This window comes from Idiotropiscis lumnitzeri, chromosome 12, assembly GCF_059441095.1.
Source record: "Idiotropiscis lumnitzeri isolate Australia: NSW breed Sydney's pygmy pipehorse chromosome 12, RoL_Ilum_1.0, whole genome shotgun sequence".
NCBI lineage: Eukaryota > Metazoa > Chordata > Actinopteri > Syngnathiformes > Syngnathidae > Idiotropiscis > Idiotropiscis lumnitzeri.
The window spans coordinates 9,184,380-9,204,703 of NC_142402.1; the positions used below are offsets into that span (position 1 = coordinate 9,184,380).

Sequence of the window (20,324 nt, forward strand, 5' to 3'; positions counted from 1 at the left end):
CAGATTAAATGCATTTCCATTCATTTGAATTGGGAAAAGATGATTTGAGATGAGTGATTCCAGTTATGAGCATGGTCATGGAACAAAATTAAATTCATATCTCCAGGTGCCACTCTATTTGAGTTTTCTACGTATAGCACAGCATACGCACAGCCCTTAAAAAAAAGATGACAATTACTCAGTAATTATTTTTGACTGAAAATGTTTATTTCTTACACAATAAAACAGAGGTGCAATTACACAAACATTTCATGTTTGTTCACAGTAAAATAATAAAGCTCATTATGTTTGCAGGGAAAAACGCTTTATTTAACAATGAATGCTTACAGATTCTTATCAGACCATGTCATGTCTAAAAAGTACTTGAGGAGGCTTTATACGTATTATATATATGTAAATATGTACACAGATTGATAGATAACATATGGACCTTTTTTTTTTTTTACATGCAGGGAAGCTTTTTTTGGTTCCCCTCATTGTGCTTTGTGTGAAAGCCATCATCAACCCGTGTCATTCATTTACCCACTCAACCTTTTGTCTTTCATTGGATGTCAACAACTACAAGTCGTCTACTGGGTTAGATGATTTTTTTTTCTTTTTGGTTAGCAATTTAATAAACAATTTTGATTATATTTAAAAAAAAAATAATACAAAAATATATTACCTCTGTAGTTATTCAAGGGGGATAAACATTTGCACATGTAGTAGCAGTAGCAGTTCTGTTACCTTCATTGTGACTTAGTTGTACCTCACAAGTAACAAGGTCATTTCTCTACATGAAATTCAAGTAAACAGCATCAGGTCAAACGAGGGAAAGAAAACAAACAAAAAGTTATTAGCGGGCAAAGCAGTGTGCCAAAAGAAACCAAAAAAAAAAAAACACAAAGTACAGGAGAATCTGAATTGTTTCTCCACAAAGTATATACTGATAAGGGTCTCAGTTCGAATGGGTCCGGCCCAAGCATTTGATTAGGGCTGATTTCCTTTTTTAAAAAAAAAAAAAGACAAATGCAGGAAACCACCCTGTGTGTGTACATGGGTATAAATGCACCTTTTGGTAAAGCTAGGTACCTGTTTTGTACGAGTCATTCCACAAACAAAGGTGACAATCATAGGAAGGAGAACACTTGGAAAGATAAAAAGGACGATAAGTGTACAAAGCGCGAACAAGGAGCGAGAGCATAACTGACTGATGTTAAGTAAGGTTCAAGAGGCAGGAAAAAGGTTTTCTCCTTTGTAGGCTTTTGGACACAAAGTGGATGAGAGTTACAGTGCAGCATTGTGCATTATTTTCTTCCATGTGTATAATTGGTTGAATGTTCACACTTCTCAGTTGGGAAGTTGCTTTCCTTTTTCTTGACATCAACTGTTTGGTGTTGTTTTTGCATAATACAGTACTTGTTAAGATCACAATTTGCATAGTGTAACAGCATATTACAACAACAACAACAACAAAAGAGAACAATGCACTTTTCCACCCTTGCGTTTTCCAAGCGATACCAATTTACACCGAGTCGTCAGAGGTTAGTAAAAATCTGCGCAATTTTCCTCCTACCCAATAATACTGATAAAATGACACGACACACATAAAACACATACTGCAGAAATCAGTGCGATGAGTACACAAGAATTGGAATAGACGAGGGGACTTTTTTTTTTTTTTTAAACAATAAGACTCTTGAGTAGAGGGGTTTAGACACGTAGTACTTTGGCTCAGTATAAATGGACTCAAAAAGGACTCTGTGCAGTGTATGCATACACAGCGATGGATTACTGCTGTACAACGAAAAAAAAAAAAAAAAGATCAAAAGCTGAAGAGTGTGATGCCCTGACTTCGAAAACCGTGGACATGTCTGTATGCTACAAGTTACTAAATGAGCAAAAACAGGTAAGTCCAAGTTATAAATGCTATTTTTTAAGAGCTTACACAATACCTCAGTCAATCTCATGCTAATGGAAAGCCGTTTGTGAATGTATTCGATATTCTTTATCTAATTTGATTTCCATATACCAGACCACTTTTTGACCTCACTTATGACCATTCGGTGCGCTAGTAAAACAAATAACTTTTTAGCAACATTTTTCCCCACAACTAGTGCCTTTTTTTTTTCCACCTACTAGTTGAAACACTACAAAGTCCAACTAGTGGCCTCCTGGGCCCTACTAGTCGAGCCCAAAACATCCACTAGTTAAATGTAGTTGTCCAACTAGTATGCCAAAGGTGTCCTAATAGTGTGCAGAAATGTCAGGGGGAAAATTTATTTAAAAAAAATAATAATAATAATAAAATTAAAAATAAAAAAAAAACGGTATTTAGACGCAGTCGTTCTTCTAGTATGCCCAACATTCTTACTAGTGAGGACAAAAAGTGTACAAGCACACAGACCGAAAGATGAACATCAAGGATGGCCAATAAATGCTCAACTGGGTTCTCATGATATTGCTGCGCACTTCTTAGACAACATTGGCATACTAGCAAACAGGTATTCTGAGGACAACTACATGACTAAAGAGACAAAATGAAAGTTTTTCTAGTGCAGTGAGAAGAGGGTATGACGCACGTCTTCTAGTTGGGTCTAAGTAGTGTTTAGTAAGTAATTTATTAGTTACTTACTTGTGGGCCAAAAGTGGCACTAGTATTGGATTTTCTTTTTTTTTTTTTTTTTTTTTTACCAGTGCCACAGTAATTCCACTAGTGGGCTGAATTGTGCTTATAGTGAGGACAAAGCCCATCCAAGTACATGGCCATAGGGATATGGATATCAATGATATGGAATCAATTCTCAAAACTGCATTATGGAATCCAAATGAACCTCCTTGTACTAGTAATGTCTCACAAGTAGGACAACTACATGATAATAGTGAGTAGTGAGGGGAAATTTGTGCATTTGAGGATGCTACTAGTACTACTACTGAATTATATTTTCTATCATCAATAGTAGTACTAGTAGCATTTATTTGTCAAATGGTGAATAGTTTTGCCATACTAATAACATGGAATTGTGCCAAAGTAGCCCTGCTAGTGTAAAGAAATTACACTAGTGACCCTGTCATTCTACTAGTGTGCTGAATTGTCATACTTGTGAGGACAAAGAGCAATAAACCGAATAAATGTTCTAACAGCTTTCCATCTGTACCCTGAATATTGCTAGTTCCTTTTTTAGGATTGTAATGAGTATTCTGGATAGGCTTCTCAGAGTCCTTTTCTTTCTTCAACATGCACCAATATAATCCCCACTTTCTCTATAGTACATAGTATTAAATTAGGTAGTGGAAATAATGTAGTGACTCCTGTAAGCAGTACAGGATTAAAAAAAAAAAGCCTGCTGTGCTCGTGATGTACAACTTCATAGTGATGTTCCTCGTAATGCTGATGTCCGTCAATGGATATACAGTATAAAAAAGAAAAAAAATGGAAAATAAAGTGTCTCTCGTTAGTTCTTGTGAATTCGGCCGAATGTGCCCAAGGTCCGACAATTTTAGTTCCTATGGGGGGAACTGATGAAATACAACTCCACCGTGCCTTCTGAAGTTCATATAGTGCAGCCACAAAGAAACTCATAAGGGGATGAAAACATTTAGTGTCCCTGATAAAGGCTCTTCTTAGCACCCCTGTTCATACTGCGCTGGCAGGTAATGGTTCAGAGTCACATGCTGGCAAAAGACAAATCAGGTCTTAGTGTGACAATTCATGGCTGCTACTGCATTTTTTTGGTTCTCAGTGCGCAGCTCGTTCATATCAATGTTTCTGTTCACTCGGCTGTTTTTCCTTACAGTTTTAATTCATTGCGTGCTGGCGGATGGTGTGGAAGATCCAGTCCATTTTAGTAGTCCAGCCGCCGTGGTGAGCGTCGTTCATCTGCTTCATGAAATAGTCCAGAGCCTCCTGCTCCGTCTTGTCCAGGGCCAAGGTCTTTCGGATGTAAGCGATGTCGTCAAATGACTGTAACTCAGGCATCCCTGAGCCCAGCATCATGGAGAAGAGGTTGATGAAGAGGTTGGCGTGCTGTCGGATTGCCAGGTAGGCCTTGTAGCACATCTCCTGGAACCTGGTGGGCGCAAATTAAAGCCAAAACCTCATTAACCTTTGTGACCACCTTTGTCACAAGGCCGGAGGTTCGGTGTTCCTCTAAGACAGTGGTGCCTTGAGATATTCACACGTCAAATCATCATCTCTCATTGAAAACCATGGAAAAAAACAATCTCCTCTGGCAGAATTTAAAGAAGTTAAAAGGTTTTGAATCATTTAACTGCAGATTGCACTGCTCCTTCAGGTGCGCACATCTTGGCTCATGGGGGTAGTATGTTCTTACGGCCGTGCACTGACATGTCAACCTTTCAGTAGACCACGACAATATTAGGCATTCCTCAAGAACATTAAAGAATATATGACTGTATCGTTGTATTATCTGGATGCATGTGTTAAAACAGCCATCGTCTAAAGTGTTAAAGCACTGCCACAAAGATGCTATTCATTAGCCCGTCTATGGCGTTTCCCATTATGTGCTTCCTATAAGTTAGTGGAATGCAATGCTGTGTGGCTGATTTAAACACACATGTAATTATCTTTGTATTATCTTTGACAATAAGCTCCAACTGCGAATGGCAATAAAGAGCTAGAAAGCCTTTCTAAGAATTGTTCGCTATCTAACAAACAGCTTAAGAGAGTGGTGTCACTGTCACCACACCGAAGTCTTATCTTAAATTTACGCTCACAAGTAAATGCAAAGCTTGTCCAAAGACCGCCTAGTATGTAAAAAAAAAATCATAAGCCGGGTTTTTATCTCAAGGCACAACTGTATATGCTTGAGAGTATTGTTTTGGGCTCTGTTGGTAATAGCAGACTTCAGTTAGATTATAATAAATGTTCTGATTGAACAATCAGGTGTTTAAATATAGAAGCATACTTTTCCTCTTATTTTGCGAACTTAATTTGTTTTTATTTACAAGTTTACGAGGTATGGGAGGGGGAGAGCTATTTTTATCTTGTCTCTACATTACAGATTTTCACCTATTGGCAGTGGGATGGCAACATATCTCACACGATAAATGTGGATTCACTGTACTGAACAACAATAACAGTAAAAATCCTAATTCTTGGTGAGCACCGACTGTACCTTTCAAACTCTCTTGTCTTGGTGCACTCTTGAGTTCCTTTGCTTATGACAATCAAGAAGTCTTGTGTCAGAACAAAGGGTACACGCTCTCTCTTGTATCCAAACTTCTTCTTTTTGTGGTCAAGGAAATGGCCAAAATCTATGTGGAACAGCTGTGGCGTATAAAAATAAATAAATACATAAATAAGGACTGTCAAGATAAGTAGAACAGAAGAGAAAAATGGATGTCAGACTGTGAATTTTACCTGTCCATCATCTTTAACCATGATGTTGCTATTGTGTCTATCCCCTATGCCCAGGATAAATGTTGCGACACAATAGCCTGCGCATGACCGCGTGAACAAATCTACGGCTTGGTCATACCTAAAATAATAAATGTCAATAATGACAATGTGCATCAGAATTAGGTTCAATGCCCTAATGTGTGTCTTCTCATTATTCCGACTAAAGTACTACCCATGTGCATGTATGGTTTGGTGCTACTCACATCTCGCCCTTGTTCTTATCCTTGAGCCACTGGTGCAGCGTGTGGCTGTTGAACTGCAGCGCCCCCTTCAGGCCTCCTTTACACTGGATCTGCATGATGGTGTGAGAATTCCTCACCACCTCAATCAACCCCACGCAGTCACCGATGGACAGACAACCGTAGGGGAGCATCCTAGAATGACAGAAAAAAGGGAAGAAAAAAAGAGAAAAGTTGAGCACCAAGATCAAAGATTTGTAATATTGCACACTAATTGAAAGGATTCTCTGAGGTTCCCAAGATCTGATTAAGCACCTGGCATATCCAAGATGTTTTTTTTCTCTACCTTTTTCTCGGTTAGCTTTAGGTAGTGGCTCTGAAACTGGGGTCCCTGGGCTGTTGCTTGCAAAATAATTTGCAATAATTATTTTAAAACATGACTATCTATATGTATATATATACTAAATCAATGATTTGTCTGTACTTTATCTTTGTGTTATATGTATATGGGATGCATCATCACATTATTCAGGCATCTCTGCATTAATTAGGTCTAACCTTAGAAAAATAATGTGTAGGGTTAATACAGTAATAATTCTCTCTTTTTCTTTTAAGGACAAAGGCGTATTTTCCAGGGAGTACTAAGGCACAGAATTACAACGATAAATTTATATTTTTTTAATATAGTTTAAAATATGATTTTTTTTTCCCTCGTCAAACTGTAACTATGTAGATTTTTTTTTTTTAGACATTACATTAATAAAAAGATATGACTATCTTGTAAAAAGTATGACACGAACCTCATAAAACTAGGACTTATTAGCCCAACGTGTCTTTATTTGTGTAAAAAAATTAAGCTGTCACAAACATTTTTTTTTCATAATGAATTACTTGAGTAAAAAGCCTACCTCCAGGTGTTAATCTGAAATTGACGCCCACACGCGTCATGACGCCAACGGCTTCATGAAATGGCTGCGAACGTACTCGATCGACTACGTGAGCGACGTCAGGTGTCAATCAAGAGTTTCATGTCTTGTTTGTTTTGCGAACTCCATCTGCTTAGTGGCTGAAAGCTAATTGCTGCCTTGAGCAGTCACGTTACTTTAAACAGCAGCGGTTATGTTAACTGCTGAGACAAACATCCATGGCTGGCTGCCTCCTGAGACTTCAAACTTTAGCTTAGATAAATGCGAGAAAACAACGACCGACGAGGTTGGAGTGGACAAGAGTAGGAATGCGAAATATTATATACATTCGGTGGTAATTGATCACTGTTACAGACAATAGGTGAAATCAGAACATGACAAACCAGGAGGCCAGGAAACAATATGCATTGGTATGCTTATTTCCCCGCTGTAACGTGGACAGGCTGAGAGCCCCAAAAGGGTGCGCGATTTGTCGGAAATCCAATCCCATCACAACAACAGATTGTTTTAGTGGCTGAATTTTAGAGCAGACGTGAATTTTATATACATACCCATTATATAAATGAAAAATTTCAATGCATCCAAGTATCCCTTTCTGAAAATAAATATTGCCTTTAACACACAACAAGAAAGGGATATTTCCTTAAAATCTTATCCGAATGAAAACATGCCTCATGCAACAGTAAGTGGGTACGCCAGATCCACGGATTTCACTGTGTGTGACTTTTTCTTGTGGGGGTATGTTAAAGAAAGTTTATGTTCCACCACATCAGCAAATATCAACGACAGGAAAGGTCAAATAACAGCTGCAATAAACATGGTGGACCGCGACATCCTGAGCGCGTTTGGGAGGAATTCTCATTGACTTGACGTTGTTGGTGCTGCCGCTCGTGTCCACATTGAGCACTTGTAAAACATGGAATAAAAACGTTGAAGGTATGTACAACACGTGTCCAAACGACACTTTGGTTTTGAAATATTGCATGATTTTGTCTTGCTCTTTTTTTAATCATCCAGTAGTATCAGCACAGCGAACACAGTGTTAAGTTTAACACTGGACTCGCTCTCCAAGCACCTCTCATTTTGAAAGCAATTGTAACTGCTGCACCGACATCACCAAGCAACTAATTAGCACATGTGTCCAACCGCATTGGCTGTCCCTCTTCAAAGAGTTCAGTCTGGAAAAGGAGGGCGAATAAGTACAGGCTCTACTCTTACACCTCTGATGTGCCAATTTACAGGGAAGCCAATGTCAAAGCAGCTTTAGTGTGGGATGACCTTAGATGGTTGGAACGGTTTGCAAGTATTCTACATTTAGGCGGAGATCAGAGAACATAAAAGTTATCCAGCGCCTATTAATGAGCACCTGCATCCTTGCTGTCACAGTGAAGAGAGGCACCTACCTGAGATCAAGGCCTTGGTTCTGCCAGATGTTTTCCATTATCCTAATGATCTGCAGCGTCAGCATGTCCTGCCTCAGATCTATAGTGGCACAGTTAGATGAGGAAGTAGATGACAATGAGATGAGTAACTGTATGATGCGTTGTGGCATTATGGAGAAGGGCTGTCAAAGTTACTTTGGACACACAAAGTGCAGCGTGATTTGGAGAACGTTATTACAATATTCCAAACATAGAAAACGCATGAGTGCTAGAGCAAATCACAGTATAAAAGAGCAAACATGGATAACATCAAACTCACCATCTCCATTTTTGAAGATGATTTCATTGTTCTGAAACAAGAGCTCTGACATCATATCTGGGTTTTCCCAATTAAGCCAGAGAGGTCGCTTGGCAGATGACATCATCCGACATTCTTCTAGACTGGAACAGAAAAAAGCACACAATTAGTGAGAAGCAGAGAAACAATGGTATGACCCCCCCCCCCAAAAAAAATCTACGAAATAGCAAGACCACATTATGTGAGCTGCGATATAGCGCGCAAAGCTGTATTCAATGATTCAAAGATTCTGAAGTACCGGAGGTTTCCCAGCTGATGTGCTGGATTCAGTGGGGAGGTGAAGCTCTGCAGTGCATCCATATAGTCTGGCCTCCTCATTTGCTCCACCAGAAACTTCATTTGAACCTGAGAGCAGAGAAACAGGTAAATCAATAAGAAGCCAGATGCGGACAGCTGGAGGAGTCGAGCCAGAGCGGTAAACAGAAGCATTGCCCATCTGCTGGTTTGCTTCAGCAAAATTACTAACCCTTCACTGTGATGTAACACTGCTGTACTCTGGGCTGAGGGGGAGAATAAACACCCACTGGGCATGTATGCTGTCCACACTCAACTCTTGGCAATACCAAGTAAGAATGATGAAAAGATTCTGAAAGCTACATCATCTATTTAAAAAAAAAAAAAAAAGAAAGAAAGAAAAAGAAAAAAAGCTATGTACGATATAGTATGTGTTGTGTGGAAGGACAGAAAATGTCTTCACAGGGATATCACAAGTCACTTGTCAACATTCACAACAGTCGCCGGTTACAGTATAGCCACCCTTTATAGTAATGCAAAGGAATTTACGATTTATATGAGCAGTCGGTCGGTCGGGGAATGTTTTTGTTTTGATTTGCCAGCAAATATTTGAGATATGAGCACTGGATGGGTAGCCAACTGAACTCAATTCACAACAAGCAGTAGAGTGAACAATTCTTCTTCAAAAAAAAAAAAATAAATAAAGAGGCTTCAGGGTGCCGCTCCGTGTTTACTATGAAATTAAGCATGAAACAAAGAGAATTAGACAGTATTTAAAACGAGAAGTCGGCATATACACCTGCGGGTCCATCAGTCCGTCATCGATGAGTCCCGTTTGCGACTGACGATGACGGACTTCTACAAGCGCTGCTGGCAAATGACAAAAGCTCACTGCTGCGCTCACAAATGCTTAATACACTCATTAAACTTTGCCTTCAACTAGTTTAATGCCAACACAATGTAAAATGCCATAGACAGGCTAATGAAACATCAAACACAAACGGTGAAGCAATGCGTAGACATTATATTCACAAGCATTTCTTTTATCCTCTACGCAAAAAATGAGCTTACTGAGTCAATTACACTAGTTGTGAGAGTCTCAATTTGTGTCTTCATGATTGTATTGTACTGGCCCCCACTGGACAAGTCCAGCACACAGGAAGGAGTCATAATGAATTCTTAATGATGCACAAACTGCTTGATTCTAATTCTGTTTTTCAAAATAAATATGATACTTTCCTTATCTAAAGGAGGGGTCATGCTGTTATGGATTAATGGCATTTGCATGTCTTTCGATGGAAAATATGGTTCGAGTGTTGTGAGCCATGAGCGTGGTAATGGAACAAATTAGTCGCATCTCAAGGTACCACTGGAGTTAATTATGCCAATTAAATATTATCCAGTAGGGCGGCACGGTGAGAACTGGTCAGCACGATTCCGGCCTTCCTGAGAGGAGTTTGCATCGTATCCCAGTGCCTGCGTGGATTTCTTCCGGATACTCCGGTTTCCTCCCACATTCGAAAAACATGCATAGTAGGTTGATTGAACACTTTGAATTGCCCCTAGGTGTGATTGTGAGCGCGGATGGTTGTACGTCTGTGTGTGCCTTGAGGATTGGCTAACAACCTGCACCCACATGACTCTCGTGAGGAGAAGCGGAACCGATAATGGATGGAAAAATTATTAAGTAAATGAATATAATGTACTTAAATGCTCACCTTAATATCATCCACCCATCCATCATCTGATCTTCCTAGCCTACCTTAATATCAGGCAATTAAAACAAATAGACTGGTCTTTTTATTTCGAGGAAATTAAAAATTAGACCCCATCCTAATAATGTTAAGTGTGTCAGTCACTTGCTTAGGATGACATTTTTTACCGCTGCCTTTGTGAAACGTTTCGCTATTTATTTGTTTTTAACTATAAAACACGAAGCAATACAAGAAAACAGCAACCATCCCAACTGCATCCCGCAATAACACACAATAATGACCTCTGTTGCCCCGAGGCCAGATGTTGACGAGATTAAACTCAATGATTTGGCCAAGCAGCTGTCAGCAGTCAGATTACCTTCTGTGCCTCATCCTTTTTCTCCTGTTTGAGGAGGTCAGTGAGATTGATGAGTTTCTCCATAGCCTCCACCTGCCGACTCAGGTGCTTGAGGTACATGCCGCAGGCCCGGCAGTACGACTCCAGCAGGAGTCCAAACCTCTGACTAACTGTCTTGTTGTGCATTTCGGATCTGAAGACACAGAAGTGAAGAAACATGGGGAATGTGTATATGCCTCTTATTTTCATATTTGTATGGTATTTCCAGTGGAGACATATTAGTCCCACTGATAATTTCTAGAACAAATATATTTTTTAGACAAAAACAAGAGGACAAGAGGGGGATCTGGACTAGGCAAAAAAAAAAAAAAAAAAAGACAATTTTAATACGCACATTGATACACCACGGTTGGCATTTTTCAATGCTGAGAAACATTTGCTGACAAATGTCGCTTCCATTATGTTTCAATAAAAGATAATGAAAGTAAATGTGCCTTTAATTTATCGTGGGCAAGAACTCCAGAGACCCAATTATTTGTACACAGACAACTAGTCAAAGTCACACAATCTGCAGTTGGAAAACTCAATCTATATTTTGATATGCTTCATTTAAAATGTTTTTGCCATCATTTCTTAATAGACCTATCAAGACGAAAGTCCTTGTTTTTTATAAGTATGAAAATTAACTTACTTTAAATGCCAGAAGAAGAAATGTCCTATCCTCTGATTGGTTAATGCCTTTTTCAGCAAGAAACGGCCGAGTGGATTATCAAGATATTGCTCATACTTTAGAACCTGTTGACACAGTCAGAAAAGTGTACATGAAAATCATGAATACTATGGCACATGAATCATCTGAAAGATGTAATAAAAGAGTTTCATTAAAAATTGGTACTGTGATTTGGTGATTGTCTTAACATACATGAAAAACAGACGGAAAACCTCAGTATTTTAAACCACGGCATTAAACAATGTTGAATTCTTTGTGAACGGAGATTCGTGTTTTCGTTTTTTGTTTTGTTGTCTTGTTATATTGGACAGGTGTGCGCGGCACAGCATGAATGCAGAATACAGCAATATAGAACTCGCCTGAACCAGTTGAATGAGGTACTGTGACAGTTTGTCATCAGTTAAATATTTCTCAAGGCACTTTACAGCAAAATCTCTGATCATGGGATCGGGAAAGTTGCAGTCCAGCAACTCCATGGCTTGTTCTGGCTTGATAGCAGGCCAATCCTTCAGAAGGCAATACATCTGATGACAAAGAGATGCAATCACTGAGTAATTTGAAACATGAAAACAAACCTACAATTGATGAAACAGGGAGTTAGCAGTCTTTATCAATGTAAAAATCTGCTGAGTTTTGTCTGTAACAGAAGTAAGCCTGGTCCGTATCAGTTTTCCCAAACAATGTCCTGTAATTAATACATGTCAGCAATGGGGAAAAAAAAAAAGATCTTACTTGTGCAACCTCATCTCTGGAGTTCCATTTCACAGCAAGGAGGATCTTGGGTAGGATGTCGGGCATGTTGACACAATAATGTCTGTGAAAGGGCGCATTAGCAATTTTAGAATACTACTAAGAAACTTAAAACTATTTGCCATATACTGGCCAACTGATTTGTCACACACGTCAAACCACGCAAAATAATGGACTTCCGTGCATTACCTGTGCCTCCATACAAAGTCCTTCTCCTGCTCAGTGATCTCCGACAACGGGTCTCGGTTACACACTTGGCGAAGCTGCTCATTGTCAATGTCTGTGAAGAGATTGTCTCGGGCCACTCTGTTACTCTATTGCATCACATGACACATTGAAAGGAAAATTAATGAGCATATTGGCAGCACATGGCACTGATAAACTACAGTGGAACCTCGGTATTCATATGCTCAGTTTTCATCCTATTCCGTTTTGAATACTACCAATTTCATACATCCGACCAGCTTTGGCACAGCTGATAACTGGTCCATATTAAACTCATCCGCCTACCTGTGTGAGTCTGTTACTCATTCTCTGGAATCTAACGACTTCCCCACCCGTTCATCTGAAGAATTTTGAACGTTTTTTTATGCTCATCTTTTGAGTGCAACATTTCAATAAGATACCATGGAGCTGAAGACAGTTCCAAGTGTAGGCACTTTGGAAAAGAAGACAGGAAACACCATTGAACTTCAAAATACAAAAATGGTGGATTCCTCTTCCAAACAATAACCTCTCCTCCTCCCTCGGCCTTCATCTACCATCAAAAATCTTCAGTAAGTGATGTTTAATGTTTATTAGTCACTTATCCAAATTTCCCATTGTATTCTATATGCAAAACTATAGTTATACTAAACAAAAAAAATATATTTTTTGGTAATATTTTTGAGTGTCTGAAAAGGTTTAATTGCATTAACATTATTTATTAATGTAAATATCGCGTCTGTTTTTGTATGATTTTATTTAAGGCAGAATATTTGGAAAGGATTCATCAGACAAACCGAGGCTCCAATGTATTTTATTTTCTTGGGTCAACATTGATGGGAATATCACTCTCATGATGACTATGGTGCAAACTTAAGACGTGTGATCTCTTACCAAACCTGTGGGGCAGTAATTAAAGCCAAGCTCTCTGGATATATTCCAATTTGCGTGATCCTCGATGATGGTCATATCAGGGAACTTTACTGGAGAGCTAAAATGGTCAAACTCCAACTCCAGACAAGGAGTTTCCTACAATATTTAAAAATATACTGTATGTATTATAACGCAGAATGTTAACCTGGCAGTAAGTCGAAAAAATAAATCTGCCTAAAGAGCGGTGGTCAAGAATTCAACCACCAGCTCTATTAAAAGAGGAGAGTCAGAGATGCATGTCAGCATAATACAGAATTGGAGTCTGAAGAAAATTTGGCTGACCTTGTTGGGGTTTGACCCCGAGACACCGATGGGGTTAAGCAGATCTTCCAGGCCGTGTGGGACGGGCCAGAGGTTGAGCGCCATCTTCCCTGCTACGAGTGTGTGGGTGTAGTCAAACAGGTTGATGTTGCCCCAGGCCAGAGGACAGTGCTCCTACAGGAAAATACCAGTAAGTTGATGCGTATGAAAACACTTACAATAGAAACAGAGCCACAGCAAACTTGTTTGCTTCCCACGATGCAGTTTGTCCACGCAAGTAGGGTATATAGGGTCAGAGCTGATTTAAGCAAAAACAAGGCAAGCTTTCTCTATATTGTGCATTTTATACACACGGTTTCAATGATTATAAGGACAGCATTTAAAAACAAAGAACTAAAAAGATATTTAAAAACAGGACAAAAATAAAGCACAGCTCACCCAAATTTCTAAAGGAATTCATGCAGTGCATGTAAAAGATTTGTAAAACTATTTCAGAAATGCTTCAACCCATTAAGTCCCAAGCACCAGGAGAACTATACCTTTAAAACCTACAGACAACTTTAGAATCGCCCAATAATAAGTTTTCCCGCAAATTCAACGCCTGCCAAATAACTGATATATCAGCCCCAGTAGCAGATAGAAACATAATTCCAAAATAATTCATTATAAACCACCACCTAAAATCAACAACCTTCTCACAAATGAAGTCAATAAAACAAACAAAATAATGCGTGAATAAGACAGATTTCTCGGTCCACAAGAGGTTGAAAATAAAGTAACACTTCCCAAAAGCTGCACTTGCTTAATTAAAAATTTAAAAATAACGTGTCAATGCAAGAAAAGCTCTATTTTCATTTTTTAAGTGTCAATACATCTATGTCCAATTTTGTAATTTTTTTATATATGTTTACATTAATGGACTGGCCTAAACACAGAAACCCCAGTCACGTAAAAACAGAAAAAGAAATAAAAAAAAAATAGACAGAGACGATATATTAGCCTTAATAGCCCACTTTTACAAAATTGACGATGACTAAGCTTGTAATTCAATTTGTCATCTAGCGTTGGCTGTATTTGAAGATCACTTGTATGTGAAATTTTAGCTCACAAATTTTTTTATAAAAAGGAGAAAAAAGTGACTGACTGCTAGTTAGTCAGGAAAACTAAGTTGGTGCACTCAAGATACCACTGTACTATAAATTTTATTTTGAGGCAATGATGTCATCTAAAATGGTCATCATCCCAGTAACCAGATAAACCAAACTTTCTTTTCAAGTATAACAGCAGCTCACCTCTTTTGCTCCCTTCCTCCCTTTAACGGAACAAATGGAGAGGCAGAGGCGGGCAGCACGCGGGATGTCTGGAATGTACATGTCGTAGTTGAGCCACTCATTCCACCTGGAATGGAAAAAGATGACATTTTCAAATGAGGGAAAAAACAGATGAGGGTGCCACAGCAACAAAAAATAAATAAATAAATAAAAAATTAATAATAAAAAAAAAGGGTTGTGACTTACCTGGGATTTGAACAGGGCACGCGCTGGGTGTTGACATTGTCACACAACTGCTCTCCACCGTGGTATATCCCGGTCCTGACGTAGATCTAAATCAGGCATAAACACCACATACAAATAATTCATCTCATGATGTGAAGGAACAGCGCAACACTAGCCAACATAAGAGTTATCAACTGCAACCCAAAAACTAATCCAATATGATGTAAGCACACATTTGTACCTTGTCGATGTCTCGGATATTGACATTGACATAAGTGGCACAGAGCACCCTAATCCTTAGAGCTCCGTTGATAGTCCAGAGAGACTTTGTGGAAGTTTCCCCATTCATGTAAGGTGTTGCTGTGGATATTCGCCTCGCGTACGATGGCATGGTGAAATTGTCCATTGGCAGTTGGGAATATAGACTGTCTTTTGCCATCAGCATCAAGTTGGGCATTCGCCCCAACATGATGCAGCTGCGCACATACTGAGGACAGACAAAAACACATTTTCTATACTTTACCAAAATAAATATTTGAACATTCTATTTACAACACTTTTTGAGCCATTCTATTTGAATGGCTATTGAATTTGATACGAGACACTTTGCGTTCAATGGATAAGCATCAGATGTGGTTAGCGTCACATGAAATGAGATTACCTTGTACTGACTCAGAGGGTATTTCTCCAGCAAGTACTCATCGCAACCACAGACTTTGAGGATGTACTTCCCTTGATACTCCTGCACACACATCTTTAACTGCTCCTGGGAAAGCAGCATACTGCGCGTCTTCTTGCGAATGGCTTCAGCGATAACCTGCTCTGGCACGCAGTCATGGTTGATCTTCAAAGTGTACTTCTGCTTATCGTTGCTGGGTGACACAATAACCCATATTACCACAATTATTTGACCTGAGGAAAAGGGCATACAAAGTGTTCAAATGTTGTATTTAAAAAAAATAAAATAAAGGATGTTTTTCAGGGCATTGATAGATTTCTTTTGACTCACCTTTATCTAGTTTGTTATAGATGTGCCGGGGGAGTTCTGCTGAGGATTCTACATTGGGGGGATAGACATACAAAGCTCTACTGTGGGGTCCGTTGCAATCTCTAAGGTCCACTGCCTCTTTGCAAACATTCAAAATGTTCCTTCTGAAGTCCTGCACTTCCGGATCTTTAACCAAATCAAACTCACATATGGGCATCCCAATAGCAAAACCTAAAAGGGAAAAACACACACATAACAATATAATAATTTCTGCTTGCTTTCTTTGCACTGCACATTTATTTTTTGCTGCCTCAGTTTTCATGCTTGTAATTCACATTGCTTCTAAAGTGTTGTAAAGACCATTTAGAATTATTTTTCCCACAATTGCCTTGTGGCATGTGAGCACATGAAACTGTCAAGAAGGGTCAAAACTGTTAACGTACCTTTTCTTAGATGAAAAGACCTACAAAGTTAGAAAACACTGGGAACATCCCAATCATGTTTCTTTTTGCACCCAAATCCCAGACAAGCGGCTTGATTTTGAGTATCGCTTGAAACCAATTCCAATCTGATTCGATTCCTTAGCAATGCATTACAAAAACATATTTTTGAGTGCACTTGATTTCTTACACTTTAAACAATACATTTACACCATTACATCGAATAGAGTGTTTAATTGATTATATGACTCAATTCAGCTGAGCAGTTGATTACCAAGTGCTTTAATTTGCTCATCTAAAAAAAAACAAAAAAAAAACAAAAAAACACTTGATTTATTGCCTCATCAAATGCGACCAGTGAAGCAAAAGCACATTTGTCACAAAATAATTCACACTCATTAGGGTTCTTCTGAAGTTAAGTTAACCTGTCACTCTTTTAATTTTTTGACGACGCTGTTCAGTGAACTGTTTGGCCAAACTGCTTTTCTTTAACAAGTTTTGTATTTTGAATCCATATATTCAATCAGAGGTACATATATATGTATATACAGTATATTTTATTTTTCACGTGATAGGGTAAATGATGCTTTGAGAATGTCTGGCAGGGAATGACTTACTGCAAGCAAGCCCAGGGAGCTTTGAGAGCTTTCAATAGCGCTCATAGCTCTTTAGACTATGCAAGTTGCGGGCAACATAACTATTATTATTATTTTGTTAATTGTATAGAAATTCAAGAACGATACCTATTTCTCGATTGAGAATCTTTTCTTCTCTGTTGCCTACAGGCTCGATGACTTTGAGAAAGGCCTGGAAGAGTCTGAGGTCACATAACCTCCTGGTTTCATCATAAAACTCCTCCCGTTCTGCCTCTTGGGTGACACTGACAAAGATGTAGGAGCTCTCTTCTTGCAGTAGATGGTAAAGAGGATATTTCCGAGCTTCTTTGAAAAGCTCATGCTTCACTGTGATTAGCGTGGCCTCACGAAGACACTCCAACGTGAGGATCATGCCATTCGGTAGGAGGCAGTCCACTTTGATGCTCGGTGGCATCAAGTGCATCCCCCATAGTTCTCCCGAGGATGGCCGGGGAGGCATGGTTGTTCCGGTTAGTCCACCAGCTTATTATGAGATTGATGTGAACCAGCTAAATGGGTAGAAGGAAAACAAGAATTACAAAATGAACAACTGGCTCAAGTACAATAATGCAGGACTAAAAGTTAAAGGTTTTATTTTAAAGCTGATGGTCTTAATTTCCTTTAAGTGAAAGTGAAGAACCTGATGCTATGTTATTCCATCATTTGGATTTTTGGGAAGAATTTATTTAATTTATTTTTTTTACATTCTGCACACATGCTTTGTAACACAGTAAAGGGACATTCAAAGATGGAGATTAAAACAAGGAACAATTAATTTCCTGCAATTGAAATGATAACGAGCATTCCACTCATATAACTATGCATCTTATCTGCCACTGACTGGTTGTCGGACGTGGTCACTCATTGAGCCACACTCTTGATTGCACATTTTGAGTGCCAATGGCACAGCAGAATTCGACATAAACAGTGGTCAGATGGCCAGCAGCCACTACAAACCTCCAGATGCTGGCCCAGTACACATTTCTAAATTACAGCGGATGTCAGACCGTAATACTTCTAAATACTGAAACAACCCAGAAGAATTGGGATGTTGTGCTGAACCAAGGAAAAACACACGCTGGACTGGATAAGGGGCACTAATCGGGGTTCGCCTTATGACAGGAGCTTTGGCTAGCCCAATCGCTGCTAGTTTTAATAGATTTATACCAGCTGCAGCAGAACCATGAAATAGAACGACAAAGACAGCAGTGTAAAGTGACACTTCATCGCCAGGTTATGTACAATCATACGCAAAAAATAGAGAGCTAATGAGAACCATACTCATCAAAAAAGGTTTAGGACATTTTGCACCGATACGTTACGGCAATGTGGCGTTACTGTTCTAACACTTGTGCAAAATACAACTAGTCCTATTTATTCCTGTGCCAGTCCATCAACATATGTCTTCACATAAGAACGGCCAGTGGCACGAAAACGAGAGAGTGCAAGAGAGACAGGGAGAGAGAGAGAAATTATTACTACTACTAGTATTAGTAAGATTGGTACACAGTCATAGCCATAACATGTATGAATGTACGGCAAGTTTCCCAAAGATGCATTTTAAGAATAAGATAAATATTATGAAAGGTTATGGGAGTTGGAAATTGGTTTCAATTGTCAATATTGTCCTTGAGTTCAAACGTTGGCAATTTCACCAGTTTCATAACTTTTTTACTGTTTGTTTCAGGAAAGTAGTAATTATCACACTAGGATCGTCTTTGGATCTGTGTTGATAATGCTGGCATCATGTGAGTCCATTAATCTTTTGCATTTTATACACATACATTAATTGGGAAAGTAATGTGATAAGTTACAAAATAATGTTACAACTGCCGGATGAAAGCATTGAAATTACGATACAAATAATAATTGTATTGAACAGAAAACAACTTTGCGCACTAGCTCCATCCTGACAATTCTTCGAAAATAAGACTGGCGGAGTTAAGATGTTTTTAAGCATAAACTTGCCAGTCATCCCTCCAAACTTTATGTTGAACAACTCCCTGGGCTCATGCTAGCTAATATATAATTTTCGCGACTGGTCAAAGCAGATCAACTGTCACAAAACAATACGGAAAACCTCGATACGCATACACGAGCCAGTGTACATCTTTATCAAATGCATTTGTTATTGGGTGCTTGTTTCTCATAAGGAGTAAAGGAGAAGAAAACATCATGCTAACTACCTGTGTCACCGAGCTAGTCCGAACCGGTTGGCCGCAAAGCTAGCCATCCAGCACAATCATTAGCAGCGGCGGCTAACTGCGCAAATCCCATTCGAGCCTGCTTCGGAGGTCCAAACATTAGTCCTTCCGAACCATGACCTTGGGCCCGAAATGCGCTTCTTATTGCCCAGTAGTGACGCGAGAAATAATAGACGACTTCATGATGTTTCCCGTTGGGCTTCCCCCGATGTGAACGGCACAGTGTGGCAGCATGCTAGCGGGTCGGAGCTAGCTGCTGGCTGGCTCCTTGTGACAGACCGCCCAGGGAAGCGGCTTGTTGACGGCGGAGTTTAGTGGAAACATCTTCTGTTTATCTTCCTGTTAAAGTGAATGGTGTAAAGCTGGAGGTATTTAATCGATTAGACCAGTGGTTCTCCACTGGTGTCTCCCTTATTTTTTCTAAAGAAAAAGTCGTGTCCCACTATAGAAGTTACTAACAAAAAGAAAACGTAACGGCATTGCCAACCAAATAATTTAAAGACGATTCTTTAATGACAAATATAAAAATTATAACTTCGGAGTAAATGCTCCAATTTCTGGCTAACATTTTAGTCTTTATCCTATTTTCAAAAGGTTGATTAGAAATTATCATGAGAAAGCTTGGTAAAACACAGAAACAAGAAAAAATAACGATGAAATACAAAATAATTGTAGAATCCCAAAGGACCAAGTTTACAAAATAATAGTCAAGAGCCAAATAGAGTCTGTAGATCGAGGTCATGTGATGTGTCGTTTCATTTGGCACTTAAACATGCATAGGGAAATTAAACCTGGACTATAACCTTAAAAAATAATTCTCACACAAGCCTGTATCAAACTCATTTTTCTCGCGGGCCTCATCATAGTTTGGGTTTTGCTCGGTGGGCCATTATACAAACCAATACTACTTTATTTATATAGCGCATTTCACAGCAGCTGGAGTTGTAACAAAGCACTTTCTATAATAGGTTAGCATGTAAAAATTACATCAGTACTAAACCCATATAAATCATCCATCCATCCATTATCTATAACACTTCTCCACACTAGGATCGCGGGGGACTCTGGAGCCTATCCCAACTATCTTCGGGCAGTAGGTGGGGGACACCCCGAACTGGTTGCCAGCCAATCGCAGGGCACACAACAACCAT

At 39.1% G+C, this 20,324-nt stretch overlaps 1 protein-coding gene across 1 annotated transcript; it reads right to left on the bottom strand.

Annotated features, from left to right (window-relative positions):
• Positions 1–2,644: 2,644 nt before the first annotated feature.
• Positions 2,645–19,521, bottom strand: LOC148325770 (phosphatidylinositol 4,5-bisphosphate 3-kinase catalytic subunit alpha isoform). Its single transcript, XM_088310690.1, has 21 exons — positions 19,156–19,521; positions 17,078–17,478; positions 15,916–16,125; positions 15,568–15,818; positions 15,148–15,393; positions 14,928–15,013; positions 14,703–14,808; positions 13,432–13,584; positions 13,111–13,245; positions 12,202–12,326; positions 11,995–12,076; positions 11,622–11,786; positions 11,224–11,327; positions 10,554–10,725; positions 8,485–8,591; positions 8,208–8,329; positions 7,910–7,988; positions 5,605–5,775; positions 5,363–5,480; positions 5,118–5,269; positions 2,645–4,049 (listed from the first exon to the last, which is right to left on the bottom strand). The coding sequence occupies exons 2-21, from the start codon at positions 17,427–17,429 to the stop codon at positions 3,779–3,781; spliced, it is 3,207 nt and encodes a 1,068-aa protein (XP_088166816.1). The 5' UTR covers positions 17,430–17,478; positions 19,156–19,521; the 3' UTR covers positions 2,645–3,778.
• Between the last annotated feature and the right edge of the window lie 803 nt (positions 19,522–20,324).

Coding starts and splice junctions, on each gene's coding strand:
- LOC148325770 (XM_088310690.1), bottom strand. CDS start 17,429: ATGCCTCCCCGGCCATCCTCGGGAGAACTATGGGGGATGCACTTGATG. Junction 15,394..15,567: donor ACCCTCTGAGTCAGTACAAG/GTAATCTCATTT, acceptor GTCTGTCCTCAG/TATGTGCGCAGCTGCATCAT. Junction 4,050..5,117: donor AAGACAAGAGAGTTTGAAAG/GTACAGTCGGTG, acceptor TGCGCCCACCAG/GTTCCAGGAGATGTGCTACA.